Raw genomic sequence first — 18,534 nt, 5'->3', positions numbered from 1 at the left:
AAAAAAAAAAAAAAAAAAACAGAAAAAAAACAAAAAGAACCACCACTAAGTGCCTGACAAGAACCAGATCCAGTGTTAGACATTTTCTGATTTGGTTCCACCAGCAACTATGATTAGAGGTCATGGGTCCCTGTGAGGCCAAGAAGGAGGATAACTACAGGACTGCAGTTAGCCACCATCACACAACCCATGACAGTAACCAACACTGCCGAGACAACTTCCTGTGGAGGTTACCCAACACCTCAGACATCAGGGCTACCAACCTAGAAGGCCTCTGTGCTATTCCTACTCAAATGATTAAACACTAAGGGAAAAAGAGGAACCTCCTAAGCACCAGCAGATCTGGTCCTGGAAACTAGCCTGTAGTCAAAATTTTATGTCGATTTGAATGGCCTTTCTGGTCATTTCTTTTGTATTACCCACCCACCCCCCCCAAAAAGCTCCTGATTTATCAGTTTGTTAAGTACACTTACACACATATGTGTTTTCCTAAACACATCTTAGATGTTTTGAAATTCATTCCCCTGTCCCCAATCAGTTTATGATGTACTTATATCTAGGTTGCTAATATCAGGTGTTCCCAGCAGTCAAATTCCAGAAACTAAATTATAAATCTCCTTTCTGAAAAAAAAAAAAGTAATTATCACTAATAAATGATAAACAGAGTTAAAAAAGATCATGGGTCTGAGCAGACATGTGAGTCAGTAACCCTGAGGTAGACAAGGGAAACCACTGAAGCCTAGTTCTAACAAGGAAACAAACAACAGACTCCCATTGCCTTTTGAAACTGATCAAAAACTGTATGAGCATATAGAAAAGGAAAATCATTTCATCTCAAATCATCATAATCATTACCTTCCAATTAACATCATAAACTGACCCATGACCCCCCCCAACACAAGAAAGAGGAAAAAGGGCCATCCAGGGAATTGCTGAACTTTTTTTTCTTTATTCTAAAAAAAAAACAGGATACATATGCAGAACGTGCAGGTCTGTTACATAGGTATACGTGTGCCATGGTGGTTTGCTGCACCGACTGACCTGTCCTCTAAGTTCCCTCCCCTTTCCCCCCACCCACCAACAGGCCTCAGTGTGTGATGTTCCCCTCCCTGTGTCCATGTGTTCTCAATGTTCAACTCCCACTTATGAGTGAGAATATGTGGTGTTTGGTTTTCTGTTCCTGTGTTAGTTTGCTGAGGATGAGGGCTTCCAGCTTCACCCATGTGCAAAGGACATGATCTCATTCCTTTTTATGGCTGCATAGTGGAATTGCTGAACTTTACAAAAATGACTGGTTCACAGGAGATGAGCAATCCAGTAGCTATTTTGTCTTTTTTTGCTTCTACGATGTTAATTCAAAGAAATGCCATTTGTCTATTCTGCCTAGGAAGAATCAGCTTAGACTGATGGAAGGAGAAGGCACCAAACATGAGTGCCACATCTCTGCCTCCTTCTCTCTTCCAAAGCCCAGAGACCCTTCTAATGGGCTTTGCTTTTACAAAGAACCCTGACACAATTTATCTCCTAGAAGAGGTGGCTGAAATACTCATGTGCCAAAGCTGGATTATTTCAAGAGACCTCTGCTCAAATGTCTAACTTTAAAAAATGCAGTCCTGATCATTTCCCTCAGACTTTATAGCACAACTTATAAATGATAGTGTTAAAGAATTTTCTACATACATCATTACCAATAATTTTCCCCAAAATTATGCTGACTCCATACTCAGTAGTTGGCCAAATTTATAGGCAGTGAAGTAGGTTCCAACCATAACACCTCCATAAAACCTGTGATGCATTTGATTCTTCTCAAAGGAAAAGTCACATGGGAACTAACAAAGAGATGAAAAGAGATGTGCAAAGCAGACATCACCTGGGCTGGGTCTACTCCTGACACACTTCAGTAACTAAACCATTCTCTCTGATTCGAGGGTTTTCCCATATGAAGACACACAGTACCAATTTCCCGCTTTGGAATTGTTACCCTTGTTGGTTGCCGCCTCCATGGCCACAGGTAACTGCATCAGGTAATCCACCCTCTCTGTGTAGCGGACTTTCCGGGTCTGACAGCACTGAATGCGTTCTTCCACCAAAAAACGAAAAACATCGCTTGGGTTTTCTGAGCCGATGCGGTTCCTCTGAAGGATGGATTATATCAGGTTAGTAAATGTATGAATATTGAGCCACTAAGCCTTAGTAGAAAATGAACTCTAAACCTGGTGTAAACACTTGGCTTTATTAAACATTTCCTCTGGGCATGCCCATTCACAAAGCACTTTCATAGAAAAACACTGGAATTTATCTAAAGTCCAAAAACAGGGATTGGTAAAATAAAATACAGTTCATCATGGATTACTATTTCAATATTATTAAATTAAAAAACCATGGGAGAGAAATTCATGGAATGAGAAGAAAGGAGGAGGAGAAGCCAAGCAAAAGAGAAAGGGAAAAAAATAAAGGGCTGCCCTAGAAACATGAAAACATGTACAATATGATTATGTAAATACACTCATGTAAATTAGGTACAAATAAAATAGGAATTATGCTCTGTTAACAGATGTAATGATGTGGCAAAACATTAAAGTGAAAACACTGCTTACAGAAGAGCATGTAGAGAATTAACATAAGACCTGGAAAGTGACAGGAGGGGCAGATGCCAACCTGTGAATGCTGGCTGTTGGCCAGGCACAGTGGCTCACACCTGTAATTCCAGCACTTTGGGAGGTGGAGGCGGGCGGATCATCTGAGGTCAGGAGTTCGAGACCAGCCTGGCCAACATGGTGAAACCCTGTCTCTACTAAAAACACAAAAAATTAGCCAGGCGTGGTAGTGGGTGCCTATAATCCCAGGTACTCGGGAGGCTTTATTCTAAAAAAAAAAAGTTATCACTAATAAATGATAAACAGAGTTAGAAAAGATCATGGACCTGAGAAGACATGTGAGTCAGTAACCCTGAGGCAGACAAGAGAAACCACCGAAGCCTAGTTCTAACAAGGAAACAAACAACAGAAGAATCACTTGAACCTGGAAGGCAGAGGTTGCAGTGGGCCAAGATCGTGCCACTGCACTCCAGCCTGGGCGACAAGAGCAAGACTGTCAAAACAAAACAAAACAAAACAAAACAAAACAAAACAAAACAAAACAAAACAAACCACTGGCTGTTTGCAGGGGTGGCATTAAGGGGGGGTTTGATGTTCTCCTTTGTGTTTTCTATATTTTCCACAAAGAACACTGTTGTAACCAGGAAAAAAAAAAACAAGGCTTTACTCAGGAATTCTCAGTGGCTTTCCAGCTCACACCTTTAATCCCAGCACTTTGGGAGGCTGAGGCAGGCAGATCACAAGGTCAGGAGTTCAAGACCAGCCTGACCAACATGGTGAAACCCCATCTCTACTAAAAATACAAAAATTAGCCGGGCGTGGTGGTGGGCGCCTATAATCCCAGCTACTCAGGAGGCTGAGGCAGTAGAATTGCTTGAACCTAGGAGGCGGAGGTTGCAGTGAGCCAAGATCATGCCACTGCACTCCAGCCTGGCCAACAGAGCTAGACTCCGTCTCAAAAAAAAAAAAAAAAATGTTTTTAATGGCATTCAATTCTGATGTAAGCAGAGTCATCATCTTTGAGCAGTGGCAGGAGGACACCAAATACCACGCAGGGCTCTTAAAGAACTTTGTCACAAAGACCACAAAAAAATAAATTGTGAATGGAATAACTTGCAAGCATTCCTGTAACACATACAGGTTAAAAGGAGCACAGAGATCCACAAGTGTCTGGAAACTGGAGTGTGAAGAGCAGTCACATCAAGTGGGCTGAGCGAGCAGAGAGTTTCCAGGGAGCTGATTCTGAACCAGCTTCAACAGGAGAGACTGAAGCAAGAAGAGAGTGGGGAGGCATTCTGATCAAGCCACAGCGGACTGCACTGAGCGGCTCGGCACCCTTCTTACAAGCCCACTGAGCGTCTGTGAAGACTGACTACTCACCTCTACTAGATTCACCAGGTGCAAGAAGAATTCCTGGGCATCTTGCTGCCTGTTGGAGGAGAATTCCGGGTGGCTCTTGCTTACAAAGGCCTTAAACATGCGCGGAGAGATCCCGTTCTGCTGTGGCTAACATATAAAAATGAAATGGACTTATGATACTTTCATGCAAATTAACAGCCCTAAGCGGCAAGCAAAGCAGAACCCACCATAAACTCCACTTTCCAAATGAGAACTCTACAGCCCAAAGAAGGTAAATAATGATAGTGGCCAGTACTCGCTGGGTATTTACTATGTGCCAGGCCCTGCACTATGAACCCTATGAAGAACACAGAATGAGACTGTTCCTGTTTACTCAAAACTACAGACAACAGGTGACACACACTTTAGAAAGTACTCACTTTCTAAAGACAGGCACTCGGCTCATTCTCACAGGACTTGCTACACAGTGACCAAATGTCACAGCCCATCTCAGAGCAGGCTAGAGATGACTTAGGAGGAGAGTTTTCCAATGGAAGTTAAAAGAGAGGCCAGGTGTGTTGGCTCATGCCTGTAATCCTAGCATTTTGGGAGGCTGAAGCGGCGGATCACCTGAGGTCAGGAGTTCAAGACCAGCCCAGCCAACATGGTGAAATCCTGTCTCTATTAAAAATACAAAAAATTAGCTGGGCATGGTGGCACGTGCCTGTAATCCCGCTACTCAGGAGAATCAGGCAGGAGAATCACTTGAACCTAGGAGGTGGAGGTTGCAGTGACCCAAGATCACACCATTGCATTCCAGCTTGGGCAACAAGAGCAAGACTCCATCTCAAAAAATGTATAAATAATTAATAAATAAACAAGTAAATAAAAGAGAAGAGAGCTCTACAGCATCTCCCCTTCCCTTCCATGAGGGTTTAGGAGAGGACCCCTCCTGAAGAATGGAGCACTTGCAAGAAAGAAAAATGGCATTGCACGGCCCAGTGAAGCACTGCAGAGCTGCTCAAGCTCATGAGCCCACCCCGTACGGTTTCTGGACCACAGCGCAGGGAGTTCCAGGAGCTTGCAGAGGGCTTGCCCCTCACCTGGCTGCAGCTGCCAGGGAGGCTGCAGGGCAAGAGCAGGCAGCAGGACAACTCTGGCAGGACGGGAATGTTGGATTTCCCGGGGGACCAGCAGGACGGCTCAGAATCAGAAGACAGCCAGATGCCCCATGTAGGACCCTGCAGAAGTGGGCGGGCTATCTGCCAGTGGAGAAGGCTCAGGGCAGGAGGAGGTGAAGGCTGCAGAGGCCAGCTGGACCGAGCATCAGGGAAAGGTCCTTGTAAGGTCCGTGAGGGTGGTATAACAGTTGCAGGGAGGCAGCTCTAAAGAACCACTAATGTTCCCCCACAAAAAGCCAGCCATGGCAGGAGACATGTGGCAGCCCAGAGGGAGCCCACCAGCACTCGGTAAGTGAAAAGACTGCCTACTTCTCTAATCTCCAATCCCCTTGACCCTTGACTGTGGAGAGGCCAGCAGCGGGTGGAAAGAGGCAAATAAGTGGAGCAAGAACTGCCCCACCTGACCAAAAAAAAAAAAAAAAAAAATAGATGCTGACACTAACGCTTCAGCACTGCTGTTTTCTGAAACTCTTGAGCTTGGTAGAATGAAGAAGACTAAAACTGGCTTTTTAATACTGCTAACCTACAGAAAATCACAAGGACTCTAGGGGATCTGCCCAGGATGCTCTGAAGAGGCAGGTGGGAAGATTCCACATTGCCTTTGGCAATAGAGACGTGCACCTGATAAAGCTGTTTCCCAAATGTTTCCTCCAAGTTCAGCCCATCTACTAATGGTGATACCTACTGTCTCGTTAATACTCGTAGTAACCCTAGAAAGCGGGCACTAGTCTTATCTTCACTTGGGAAGCTGAGACTGGCAGAGAAGTGCCAGATAGGCCTTTCAACTCAAAGTGGCCTTGACACCCAACTGCCATGCAGCTAACAAAGCCTAACTGGAGTGGCTCTAACTCCAGTTCCAGGCTGTCTGTAGCAAAAACAAGTAAGTGGGTCCTGAAGCACACTTAGGTCTCAGTCATACAAACCTCACCTTGTCATTTGAGCCAAAGAAGTAATTTATGTCCTCTCTGCAAATGCTGTGGCTGCTACCCACTCACTTTTCCATAAAACCTCCCTTTGCTTAGCTTGCAGACCATACTCCTCTCCTCTGAAGTCCAGTGCACAAACTGCCTTCTACTTTCTTTAACTTTCAGCCTGCTTCTGGTCTGTCTCTGCAGCCTTTGCAGGTAGAGGCCATGTCTTACGCCTCCTTGAATTCTCATGGACATCCAGGTCCATGCCTATAGTCTGGGGACCATGACATGTTTGCAGAATCACAGTCATATGCAACAGGTGATGAGAAAACTCCTTTATCTATCTCCCTGCGAAAAAGAGGCAGCTCTTTATATAACATCCCTCCAACACACACGTTCTACGCAGTGTTTTCTAATAAAAATCTGATGAATTTCCCTGTCTTGCTGAAAACATAATCTGGTCTGGGCATTTAGTATTTAGTGACTGCCTGCTTCATGCAGAGCACTATTGGAGATTCTGCCTTCTAGGAGCTTACAGACAACAGAGATGAGAGACATACACACACATCAATAACAAATGTTAGGGAACACCACAGAGGACCTGAAACACCACTGGTAGCTCTCAAAGAATTCCTCAAAGTGGCAGCATTTGGGCATCTAAGGACTGACAACCTGTATATAAATGACCAGCTTACACACATACATGGCTTCAGTTGTGCTTCCAGCGCTAGCCAAAGCGCAATTAATTTTACTACCTGACAATTAATTTTACTACCTGTATATGCACCTCCTGAAACCTATGTAAAAGTTGTGACTTTCTTCATTCACAGTGCTGATATATATCACATAGTATCAGCTGACACGAGCATGCAATAATAATGCCCTAGCTTCATATAATGGCTAACATTTATGTACTCATTAAGCAGATATTTACCGAGAGCTATAAAATCTCAGGTGCTTGGATGAATACCTACTATGTGCCAGGCACAGTTGTTAACACTTTATATATATTTTTTTCTTAACTCACCCAACCCCATGAGGTGGTGATGATGATGATTTTCTCCACTTGACAGATGGGGAAACTGAGGCACAGAGGTGTTATGTCCAGGGTCACAAAGCTAAAAAAGTCTCTCCACCCCCTCTCTCTAGTGTCCTTATGCTGTTTTTGGTAAACATGTGCCAACATCTCATTTCTAAGGTCGCTGAGTCCATCCTACTAGCTGCTAAAGAGAAGACAATACATCAAGAGTCTGCATAACCCTTCTTCAAGCCCACACAACTCTAGGGCCAACATTACAAGCCAGTCCAACAGTTATTTCTCCACTTTGAAGAGTATGGAGGCACCACTTGGAATAAATCCCTCAGCATTTGTGCATTTCTGTTTAGGCATTCACATCAGCATGCATTCACTGCCTGCTGCTGATAGTGTTATTTCTTATAATCTGTGATTCAAGTTTCGTGTGGCTGCCAGTCCCCAACACAGACCATAGCAAGCAGCTGCTCTGGAAAGTTTAACAAGCCAGTAAATTCTGAAGAGCTAGCTGCTGCTCTGGGCCATCATGTGGCCATACAACCAGGAGGAGAAGTTTCAACAGAGACCATGGTGGGAAACACTAGAAATTCAGTCCCATACCTGGACTGTGGCCCAGTCTCAGCCATTCTCCTCCCACACTTCTGTGACCATTTCATTTCTTCATTTTCCTTAACCAACTTTTCTTAATCCTCTATTCAACAGTCAAGCTATTGCTTGAGAGTTGTCGATCATTTAGAAGTTATTTGAAAAAGTTTCCTAACCAGATGCTACCTCCTCCTCTTCACATCATGCTGAAGACCAGGTCCTGGGGCTCACAGCTGGGTTAGAGCATCTTAGCTCAAACTCATCTACTCCAAGCTTAGTGCTTTGATCATCACCTGGCCCCATCTGCTAACACCCATGCCCACGCCTACTCTCTGCTTTCAGAGGGGACGTCTTACTAATTCCCATGCTCAACTATTAATATGCTCACTTCACACCTAGTTATTAGAAAGTCAGGCTCTGAAAAAGTTAAGCCTGAATCTCATGAAGCCTCCGGATCTAATGACCTTATACGAAACACAAGTCAAACAATACCTCAAGGAAGCAACCTTTAGAGCAAACTTAAAGCAAATGGTCCAGCTCCTTCAACAAACCAATAGTTTGCAAAAAGCAAAGGAGGGGGACTTTAAAAAGATATCTTGGATAATGCAGGGAAAAATCAGAAGATGGACTAGGTATTCGTGATACTAAGGGATGGTTATTAATTTTGCTGCTGTGCTTTTAACACTTTAAACACCTTTTTTTAAAAGAGATGAAATCTTGCTGTTGCCCAAGCTGGATGGCAATGGTGCAATCACAGCTCACTGCATCCTCAAACCCTTGGGCACAAGTGATCCTCCCACCTCAGTCTCTCAAGTATCTGGGATTACAGACACACGCCACTGTGCCCAGCTAATTATTTTATTATTTTTTTTTCTAGAGACAGAGGTCTTACTGTGTGGCCCAGGTTGGTCTCAAAGTCCTGGTTTCAAGCAATCTTCCTGCCTCAGCCTCTCAAAGTGCTGAGATTACAGGTGTGAGCCACCACACTTGGCTGGACACTTTAAACTTTTAATACAATATTTATGTTAAAAGAAGAAAGAAGGTATTATAGTTACAGATGCATAACTACATATCTATAGGTGAAAAGGAGGATGTTTAAATTTTATGTTAAAATACTGATGGGAAGGAAAAGGAGAGGAAGAGAAAAAATGAGAAAAGGAGAAAGGAAATGAAAGGGAAGAGTGAAGAGTTTAGGGAAACTGGTGGAACCGGATTTGCAGGATGATTATTGAAGCTGCACATCAGGTACACAGAGATTCATTATACTTTGCTCTCTACTTTTGTATATATATGCAAATTTAAATAATTTTTCCTTTGGGAAAAAAAAAAGGTCAGGCTCTGGACAAGGCAGTTCCCTAAAAGAAACCAAAAATCCAAAATAAGAACCGAAGAATTAAATTAAAGAAAGCACATTTCCCATTTAGCAATGAGCCAGTGACATCACCTGAGTGTCCCCTATGGGCCCAACACCTCACAAGATGAGAGGCAGAGACCAAACTTGACCAAGAGTCGGCCCTGCCTTCAGGGAACACACACTCTCACTTGAGAGCTGGCTCTCAGACACCTGAGGCAATGGCTAGTCCTGACCACTAACTTTATAATACAGAGACCCAGGAAGTCACCAAAATAGCACCCAACTAAGGAACCTGTCATATTAATAACATACTGTACTTACTTTCTCCATCAGCAATTGCAAAACAGATCAGCTAAAATTAGAGGCAGGCCTTCAGTGTTCAGAATCTCTCCCAAATGCTTACGCAGGACTTTCTGTTTAACAGAGTGCACCACACAGACAGCCAGACACAGTCCACCATACTGCCCTGAGCCGAATGCTTTAATTAATAAGCAAGCAGCAAGACTGAGGCTTTTATCACATCAGAGCAATACTTGCACAGATACTTTTAAACCACAGGATAAAAGGAAGATAGACACATGTCTGCCTGTCCCTAAAACAAAAGTGTATGAAGTCTGTTGATTTAAATTTTTAACTTTAAACAATAAACCTTGGACCAGTAAGTGTTTAACCCAGGCCCAAACCCCAAATCTCCAAGCTAAGAGGACAGGGGCATTCCCAAGCTATTACTCATATTTCAAAGGTGAATCAGAAAGGTTACATGTGTCTAACCTAGGAAAATAGAGGTTAAGGGAAACAAAGCTCTTATGTTCACAGCTAAAATTACATCATCTTGAAGCAGAACACTGGTTATCTCATGTTGATAAAAAGTTGAGACCAGCAATTATGTGTCGAGGATTATTTAGATGAGAAATCAAATAAATTATCGCTTAAGAAATGCAGCTTATTCAGAATACGGAGTTATTTAAAATATGTTATCTTTGGAGGAAGAAATGAGGTAGAGTGTTCAGCTTTAAAACATTTGAAAGCACTGCCTTAGAATGCATAAAGATAGAGAAAATATTTTTTGAAGAAAAAAATACCCTTTTATAGTAACTATTATCTATTGCAAGTGCAAGTTAATCTTAAAATTCAATTCAACATATTTAAGTAAAAATGGCAGTACCACAAATAAATACTGCTGCCTTTTTATGCATGACAATGTTTATTAAGCATGCATATATAAAAAGCTAGATTTAACCTTGGTTTATAGCAGATTAATTTAATACCAGGAAGTACATATTCTAGAAATGACTCAACTTGTAAGACGCCAGTGAGAAACCCTGATAACTAGGCTACCTGGTAATTCTGCAAACTTCAAATGCCCCCTTTTGTCATCCACCTGCCACCATCCACACACTGAGGCACTGGGAGCCTGAAATAAGTCTTGGAACAACTGTTAGGGAAGTAGGATAACGCAGTGATCAAAAACACAGACTCCAGAGCCAAACTGCCTGATATAATTCCCAGCTCTGCCACTCACTGGCTTTGTAACTTTGGGCAAGGCTTCTGTGCATCTGTTTCTGCATCAGTGAACATACAGGAAGAGTCTGGCCCGTTGCAAGCACTATGTGATGCTAGTTATTAAGATCATGCGTGGTGGTGGCCCTGTAAAAAGGTGTTACTGCCACTTGGCTCTGACCCATCCTTCATGCTGTCTCCCCCCCACCATACATTCCTCTCATCATCTATCCCCTTTTCTGTTTCAGTGAATCTTCTTTCCCTCTCTTGGGGCATTTCAGGCTCATCTGCAAGTCACAAACACCAGAGGCCTGGGACAGGACCATCCTTCCAAAGGGCTTCTGATAACTGAGAAAAGAAAAGAGTCTCACAAATTGGTTCCTTTGAAACCAGTTTGCCAGTGAAAATCCTGATGCCTGAGAAACTAATTCCTTCCACTGTCAAGGAAAGTGGAGATTTTTGCTATAAATTGTCTATTCAAGGAACAGCTTGAAACGGACACCCCCAGGGCCACAAGGAAAATCATGGTCAACGTGAGCTCTATTTGAGTGTTAAAGAAATATTACCGATGCTGAACCAAAGACACTTGTCTTCCACCCAGCTGGACGGGCCTTCCCTGCCCCTGCCTAGATGCACACTATATACTTCTCATAATCAGGATTCTTTCTTCAAGACCACTAGATCGTGGCACCTGAGGGCTGGAAAGGATTTCACAAGTCATCTAGATCAAGGGTCACAAATCCAAATACCCAGGGTCCCAGTCAGGCCATGAGTCACAAAGGGACCGGAGCCAGCTGGGGACTATGTGTCCTGTGTGAAGGGAGGGCTGCTCCTTGGCCCCAGCTGTCATCGCGGGCCTGGGACTGTCAGACGTTCTGAGTGGTTAAGAGAAGATGGAAATTTAGATTTTATGTGTGGACCAACCAAAACACATCCCAGAGATGGCCCAAGTGCTTCCAGGTCACACACCTTGATCCAGAGCAGTGGCTCCCACCTACAAGCCTCAGAACCTGGAGATGTAAAGAGCTACTACACTACAGCCACTGAATCCAATGCGGGAAGAGAGACAAGGGCTCCAAACAGATACTACTCGTAGACTGCATAGATAGTGTGCCTTGCTCATATAAGAACTTTTTTTTTTAACATAAAAGGACACTGTAATATTAACAAAACCAAATTTTATTTCCAAACAGCACTAAATTGATGATTTTTCATTTCACATTTTCTCAAATGAGGAGACCCCAAGAGCACAGAAACGGTCACGCAAGGTCCACAGGTTTTATTTACATTAGAAAGGGGACTCCTGGACCTAAAACATTCACCATCACTACCTAGATCAATTCTGCCACTTGAATGGTGAGATTGGAAGGTGGCATGACTTGCCCATAGTCACACAGCTCCTTGCAGAACCAGAAGGGAAAGCCAGGCTCCTGAGTCCGACTCCCAGCTCCTTCACCACCACCAGAGAGCATGGACCCTGCCCCAGAAGAGCCATGCAAGAAGTGACACTGCCTGGATGAGAACTCAGAACCAATACAATCATAACACAATTTTGGACTGAGGTTTATCCACAATCACCTCTTCAAAGTTTCACAGAAGCACAGAAGTAGAAGAAGCCTGGATAACCCCATACTCCAGCCCTACCCTCAAGCCACCTCCTCAACTGTATCTCACATGGGAGCCTTCCAGCCTCTGGTGGATAAGGACCTTGTTATCTTACAGTGCTGGGTAACAATGCAACTTGAGAACTTCAGTTCTTCCTATTCCCATACCACTCTGGTCTCCTGGGCTTGCCATTCAGAATGTCTGTTTCCCTCTCCACCCTCTTCACAACCTACTTCTTTCTCCCCACCCCCAAGGCTGCCTCTATATGTTCTTTTCATAATCTCCCTTCTCTTGCTTGCTTCATTTCCACAACTAGCTGGCTTCCTTATGAACAAGAGGGTATTTATTCACTGTTGATTCTTGCTCTCAGTCTACAGGTATTAGCTAAGAAGGACTGCCTTAAGATAAACACTTGAGACACAGAACTGAACAAGCCTGCCCAGTAAGTCAAGACAGGATACTGGGAAGCCAGAGCAGGTGGTGGGGAAGTGGGGCATGCGTTCCACTCAGGGCATCTGTGGCAACGGGAGAGGATGATGCCAAACACAGATGTGTAAGCTGTGTACTACACAATTCCAAGGGCACCACTCAAAAAGACCAAGTTATGAGTAGTACCCTCTGGAGTCATACAACAAGCAGCACAGGGAGGGTCCAGTGGAAATGCAGGTCTGGCCATTAAAAGATCAAGCCCATCTTTCAGTGGTTCTATTGATTAATAACGACTGGCCCAAAGAGTTTCTCCTACTTGAGCCTGCTTAAGAACCACCCCGCAGCTTACCAAACCTGAGGAATGCCAAGCCCTTCCCTGAAATTCTGATTCTTCAGTCCCATGGAGGGACTAAGGAATCTATGTGTTGTTTTTTGTTTGTTTGATATGGAGTCTTACTCTGTCGCCCAGGCTGGAGTGCAGTGGCACAATTTCGACTCACTGCAACCTCCTGGTTCAAGCAATTCTCCCACTTCAGCTTCCTGAGTAGCTGGGATTACAGGCGTGCGCCACCATGCCCAGCTAATTTTTGTATTTTTAGTACAAACAGGGTTTCACCATGTTGGCCAGGCTGGTCTCGAACTCCCAACCTCAGGTGATCCGCCCCCCTCAGCCTCCCAAAGTGCTGGGATTATAGGCGTGAGCCACCATGCCTGACCCTGTGTGTTGTTTTTTAACAACCAGACTCTTGAGAAACTCTAGCCAACAAACTTGAGGCTTAGGAGAAGGAAGACACTGTAAGTGCCGAGACTGTGTTACCAAGGGAAAATGTTTATATTTTTATGAGATTTAGTCCTTCGATCTCAGCTCTATTTTATAAAGAATACTGTTTCTAAAGATGGTTAACGATGGCACACATGTATAATCCATGAAACAACTGTCTCTATAAACACAACCCTGGCTATTCCTTGTCACAATTTTTAAGAGCATACAGACAGGCACCCTAGACACTGAAATGACATTACTATTCTTACAGCTTGCTAAATTTATGGCCACCATGTGCCAAATCATAGGAAACCCACATTCTAAAGCTCCTCCCTACCTACATGTCAACATGGCAAACGCTCGGACACATACCTTGTGCTCCTCCTTCATCACCTGTTCAATGAGTTCAGATTTCACCGGAGGCTTTGAATACTGGCCTGAGAGAAGGCCATGTCCCAACTTAGTCCTGGCCAGGACAGAGAAACAAAAACAAAAAGGTCATTGTTGTTTTTCCATAGCAATATTAAATTTATCTATGAATATCAATAAGTACAACTGCTGTTAGGTGGAGCATTTGATCTGGATTACACACAAATAACTTATTTATTTGATTCTGCTTCATACTGATACCAGTTTCAAATTTTCTTTAGTACTTTGTAGATAACTTTATCTTCTTATAAAAGTTAACACATTCTCATTTTGGAACACTTTTTTAAAAATACATAAAGAATTGTCTTTAATTTTGCAACCCAGAGATAACCACTATGAACATTTTATTGGATGCTTTTTCTAAAAAAAAAAAAAAAAATGCAAATCTGGCACTTACATCTGTGTGTTGAAATCTTGTGTTGGATCTAAAGGTGAGTAGTCAAATATTCTGGGAAGGTTTCCTACATACCTAGAAAATGAGAGGCAATAGTTAAAACATAGTAACTGCAAGAAGAACAGAACCAAAACAAGCCATCGAATTTCTTGCTAAGACCTTCTTGCCCCTTTGTCAAACTAAATAATCTACCTGAAGAAAAGTTTTTCCTGAGATTCTACCCCTACCAGCACTCATGACCTTCCTGAAACGTTTATGCTTCTGTCAGTGGGTCTCAACCCTCGTTGTAAGTTAGATTCACCCAAAGAGTTTCTTTTACATATACTAAAGCCAGAAGCACCCCTAAATGTTCCAATTTCATTGCTCAAGACTGAGGCCTGGGATTTGGAATTTCTTTTAAAAGTTCCCTGAGTGATTCTAACATGCAACCAGAGTTAAGAACCGCTGGCTAAGCCATCACAATAATCACCACCTCGAGGACAATGGTACAGAGGCCAGGCACCACGGCTCACACCTGTAATCCCAGCACTTTGGGAGGCTGAGGTGGGTGGATCACCTGAGGTCAGGAGTTTGAGACCAGCCTAGCTAACACGGCAATACCCCGTCTCTACTAAAAATGCAAAAAATAGCCAGGTGCAGTGGCACGTGCCTGGAATCCCAGCTACTCGGGAGGCTGAGGCAGGAGAACTGCTTGAACCCTGGAGGTGGAGGTTGCAGTGAGCCAAGATCACACCATCAGACTCCAGCCTGGGTGACAGAGCAAGACTCTGTCTCAAAAAAAAAACAAAAAAAAAAACAAAAAAAAGACAACAGTACAGTTAGGGACAAGACTTGACTTAAACCAAAATGTTGTCAGGCTCCTCTGAAGCCTCTGCTTGATTGGGTCTGTCCTTGGGCTTCCCTCTCTGTCCTTGTAGATCCAGTTTAAGTAAGCATCCTGCTAAGTCAGTTTAGTGAAAATCACCCATCCTTGCTGTCTGACCAGCCTGGCCTGCCTTCAACAGTAATCCCATTAAGTCTGGGTAGCCAGAAACCGCTAATCCTTGATGTTTCTTCTTTGTGATTTTCCATCCCCTGGCCCCACCCAACTCCTTGTTTATAAATCCCCACTTGACCTTGTTGGAATCAGAGTTGAGTCCAATGTCTCCCCCACTGCCAGGACCTGTTGCAGTGCTCCTATACCTATGGCCATGGACCCCCTTGAATAAAGTCTGTCTTATCATCTTTAACAAGTGTTTGGGTAATTTTTCTCTTTAACATTAAAAATTGTTCCAATAATCTCAAAACGAATAATAATGGCAATAGCAGTGACAGCTACTGTTTTCTGGAAGGCTTCCTATATTAGTCAGTTGAGTCTTCATTGCAACCATATGAGGAAGGGATTGTTGTTATCATTATCCCCATTTGAGAGGTGAGAAATTGGGATGCAAATTCATTAGGTAGCTTCCAAAGTCTCCAAGCCACCTGCAATCCCAGTACTTTTGGAAGCCAAGGAGGGATGATTGCTTGAACCCAAGAGTCAAGACCAGCCTGGACAACAAAATGAGACCCCATCTCTACAAAAAAATTTAAAAATTAGCTGGGTGCAGTGGTACATACCTATAATTGCAGCTATTCGAGAGGCTAAGGTGGGAGGATTGCCTGAGCCCAGGAGGTCAAGGCTGCAGTGAGCTGTGATTGCACCACTGCACTCCAGCCTGGGTGACAGAGCAAGACCCTATCTCAAAAAAAAAAGCCTACCAGGGAGGGAGTAATGAGGCCCAGAATGGACCCACGCAGCCTCGCACCAGGCCAAGTTCAGAACCACTCTGCTGGCTGTGTCTGCCCATCCATTGCCCCTGGAGCACTCTATAATCCCTCCTGGCAAGCTTATCCTGACAGAGCAAAGCCAGCTTTAACACTGATCTCCAATCATAATGCACAATCACTCCTTTCACTTCTTAAATTCACGTCTTATTTCACACCCTCTACTTTGTGTTGTTCTTTCCCCATTGTCTTTGACTTTCTAGCCTGAAAGCTCTAGGAAGAAGAATCCAAAAGCAGATCCCTTTCTCCAGCCCTTCATGTGCCCCACTCTGCCCACTTCTCTGACCTCACCTGCCACCATGTTCCCCCAGCCCACAACATCCCCGCCACTTGTCCCTCTTGCCGCCCCAGGGCATGACAGACTTGCTCATGTCTCAAGGTCATGCCTTCTGCTGTCTTTTTCCTGGGATGCTGTCTCACAGATCCTTGCTTGGCACCTCCTTCTCAAGCCTGTTGACAAGTCGCCTCCCGAGACCCGACTAGTCCTCTTAGTCTCACCATTTGGAAATGGCACTCCAATTAGCACTGCTCAAGAGAGCTGAGATTACAATCAATGAGACTAGTTTAGAAATATAATAAGTTGTGTCTCTATTAAAAAGCCATATTACAAAGCACAAAACAAAATACTATGTAATATTACTTTACAGCATTCTACTTATGTTTGCATTATTTGATGGACACAAAATTAATTTGGTAAAGGATAGTGAAAATTCATGAGACAATAAAGGATGATGACTTGAAATATTAAAAAAAAAAAAAAAACAAGAGGGGCCACCCCCACCCTTCCTCACTCCCTACCATCTGCTTCTGACTGACTTTCTTCTTAGCATGCATCACTATTTGCAATTTTATAATTTACTTGCAATATGGTTTGGCTGTGTCCCCACCCAAATCTCATCTTGAATTGTAGCTCCCATAATTCCCATGTGTGGTGGGAGGGACCCTGTGGGAGGTAACTGAATCATGGAGGAGGTCTTTCCATGCTGTTCTCGTGAGAGTGAATAAGTCTCAGGAGATCTGATGGTTTTATAAATGAGAGTTCCCCTGCACAAGTGCACAAGCTCTTGCCTGCCACCATGCAAGGCGTGACTTTGCTCCTCATTTGCCCTCTGCCATGATTGGGAGGCCTCCATAGCCATGTGGAACTGTGGGTCAGTTAAACCGCTTTCCTTTATAAATTACCCAGTCTTGAGTATGTCTTTATTAGCAGCATGAGAACAGACTAATACATCTTGTTTAGTATCTGTCTTTCTGGAGATTATATACTAGAATGTCATCTCATGAAGGCAGCAACTTTATCTAAATCACTGCATCTCCAGCACAAGAACAGCATCTGACATGTAAAAGACACTCAATAAATATTTGTTCAATGAATACATTTATGTCACACAATCACACAATTAACTTCCATAACTGAGTACCAATAACCAACTAGAAAAGGCATTTTTGCAATGAAACCCTAGCAAAGAACCATGATACACTATTACTTGGCAATGACCTCTAATTGCATTCCCTAACTACTAGAAACTTCTAGGCACCTGCTGTCCACAAACTCAGAAGCTGTAGCTCAGATTATGTGCCTACATGAAAATTAACAGAACATGCTTCTTTGGGCCAGTCCCATTCAAAGGACAAATAAGACATAAACGAAACTTCAGAGCTAAACTATTTAGATGCAGGGGCCACACTGAAGAATTCCTAACAATATATAACATGATGAACTCAGGAGCTCTCTTATAATCCAGTTTTAATCACATCTCAAAACCTGACAAGACAAAAAAAACTCACTGGAAAGATGAACACTAGTGAATAGGCTTATGCTTTAAGGCAAGATAGAAGAGTAAAGAGAATGAATTTTATTTTTTCGAGACACCATCTCACTCTCTTGCCCAGGCTGGAGTACAGTGGCACGATCTGGGCTTACTGCAACCTCTGCCTCCCAGCTTCAAGCAATTCTCCTGCCTCACCCTCCCGAGTAGCCAGTATTATAGGCGCTCACCACCGCACCTGGCTAATTTTTTAGTAGAGCGGGGTTTTGCCATGTTGGCCAGGCTGGTCTCGAACTCCTGTCCTCAAGTGATCTGCCCATCTCAGACTCCCAAAGTGCTAGGATTACAGGCGTGAGCCACCATGCCCAGCCAAGAATAAATCTTTGATGTCAGAAAAGTTCACTTTGCTGGCACCTGAGGTCAGGGTGAAAAAGACAGAAGTCCATTTTGCTATCAATGTATATCCCTTTTCTAACTGATGAAGGAAATCTTCCATTGTAACAAAATTAAATTAAAATGCAGAAGTAACACTAGATAATTTTCATAGATGTTATACCTCCTGTTTGTAATCTAGCAATTCTTAAAAAGATGTTGTTTCACTATCTAGCAATCTATCTTGGTTGTCATTCCATTTGTATATCAGTTTATTTAGATTCGATCCTCAATAAAAATTATTTTGAAATGTAAACTAGGTTCAAGTGGCAGACAGGGTACCAAGGAATCAGGTCAAGTTCCCAAATTGCGCTATGGCTGTTCATAAGCCATTTAATCTTTCTGAGTCATTTTTCTTTTTTTTTTCCTTTATTTAATTTTCTTCTTATTATTATTTCTTTTTTTTTT

At 43.2% G+C, this 18,534-nt stretch overlaps 1 protein-coding gene across 1 annotated transcript in view; it reads right to left on the bottom strand.

The window, feature by feature from the left end:
- The window catches only part of USP13 (ubiquitin specific peptidase 13), a 137,874-nt gene that overhangs the window by 46,200 nt on the left and 73,140 nt on the right, over window positions 1–18,534 (bottom strand). The window contains exons 9-12 of the mRNA XM_058426198.1: window positions 14,123–14,194; window positions 13,669–13,762; window positions 3,978–4,103; window positions 1,982–2,135 (exon numbers count right to left, since the gene is read on the bottom strand). Coding sequence (XP_058282181.1) covers window positions 1,982–2,135; window positions 3,978–4,103; window positions 13,669–13,762; window positions 14,123–14,194 — 446 coding nt within the window. The remainder of the gene's footprint in view (window positions 1–1,981; window positions 2,136–3,977; window positions 4,104–13,668; window positions 13,763–14,122; window positions 14,195–18,534) is intronic.

The sequence above is a fragment of the Hylobates moloch genome, unplaced genomic scaffold (assembly GCF_009828535.3).
Source record: "Hylobates moloch isolate HMO894 unplaced genomic scaffold, HMol_V3 SCAFFOLD_13, whole genome shotgun sequence".
NCBI lineage: Eukaryota > Metazoa > Chordata > Mammalia > Primates > Hylobatidae > Hylobates > Hylobates moloch.
Note: the sequence above shows the minus strand (reverse complement) of the source record. Positions and strands in the feature narration are given on the sequence as shown.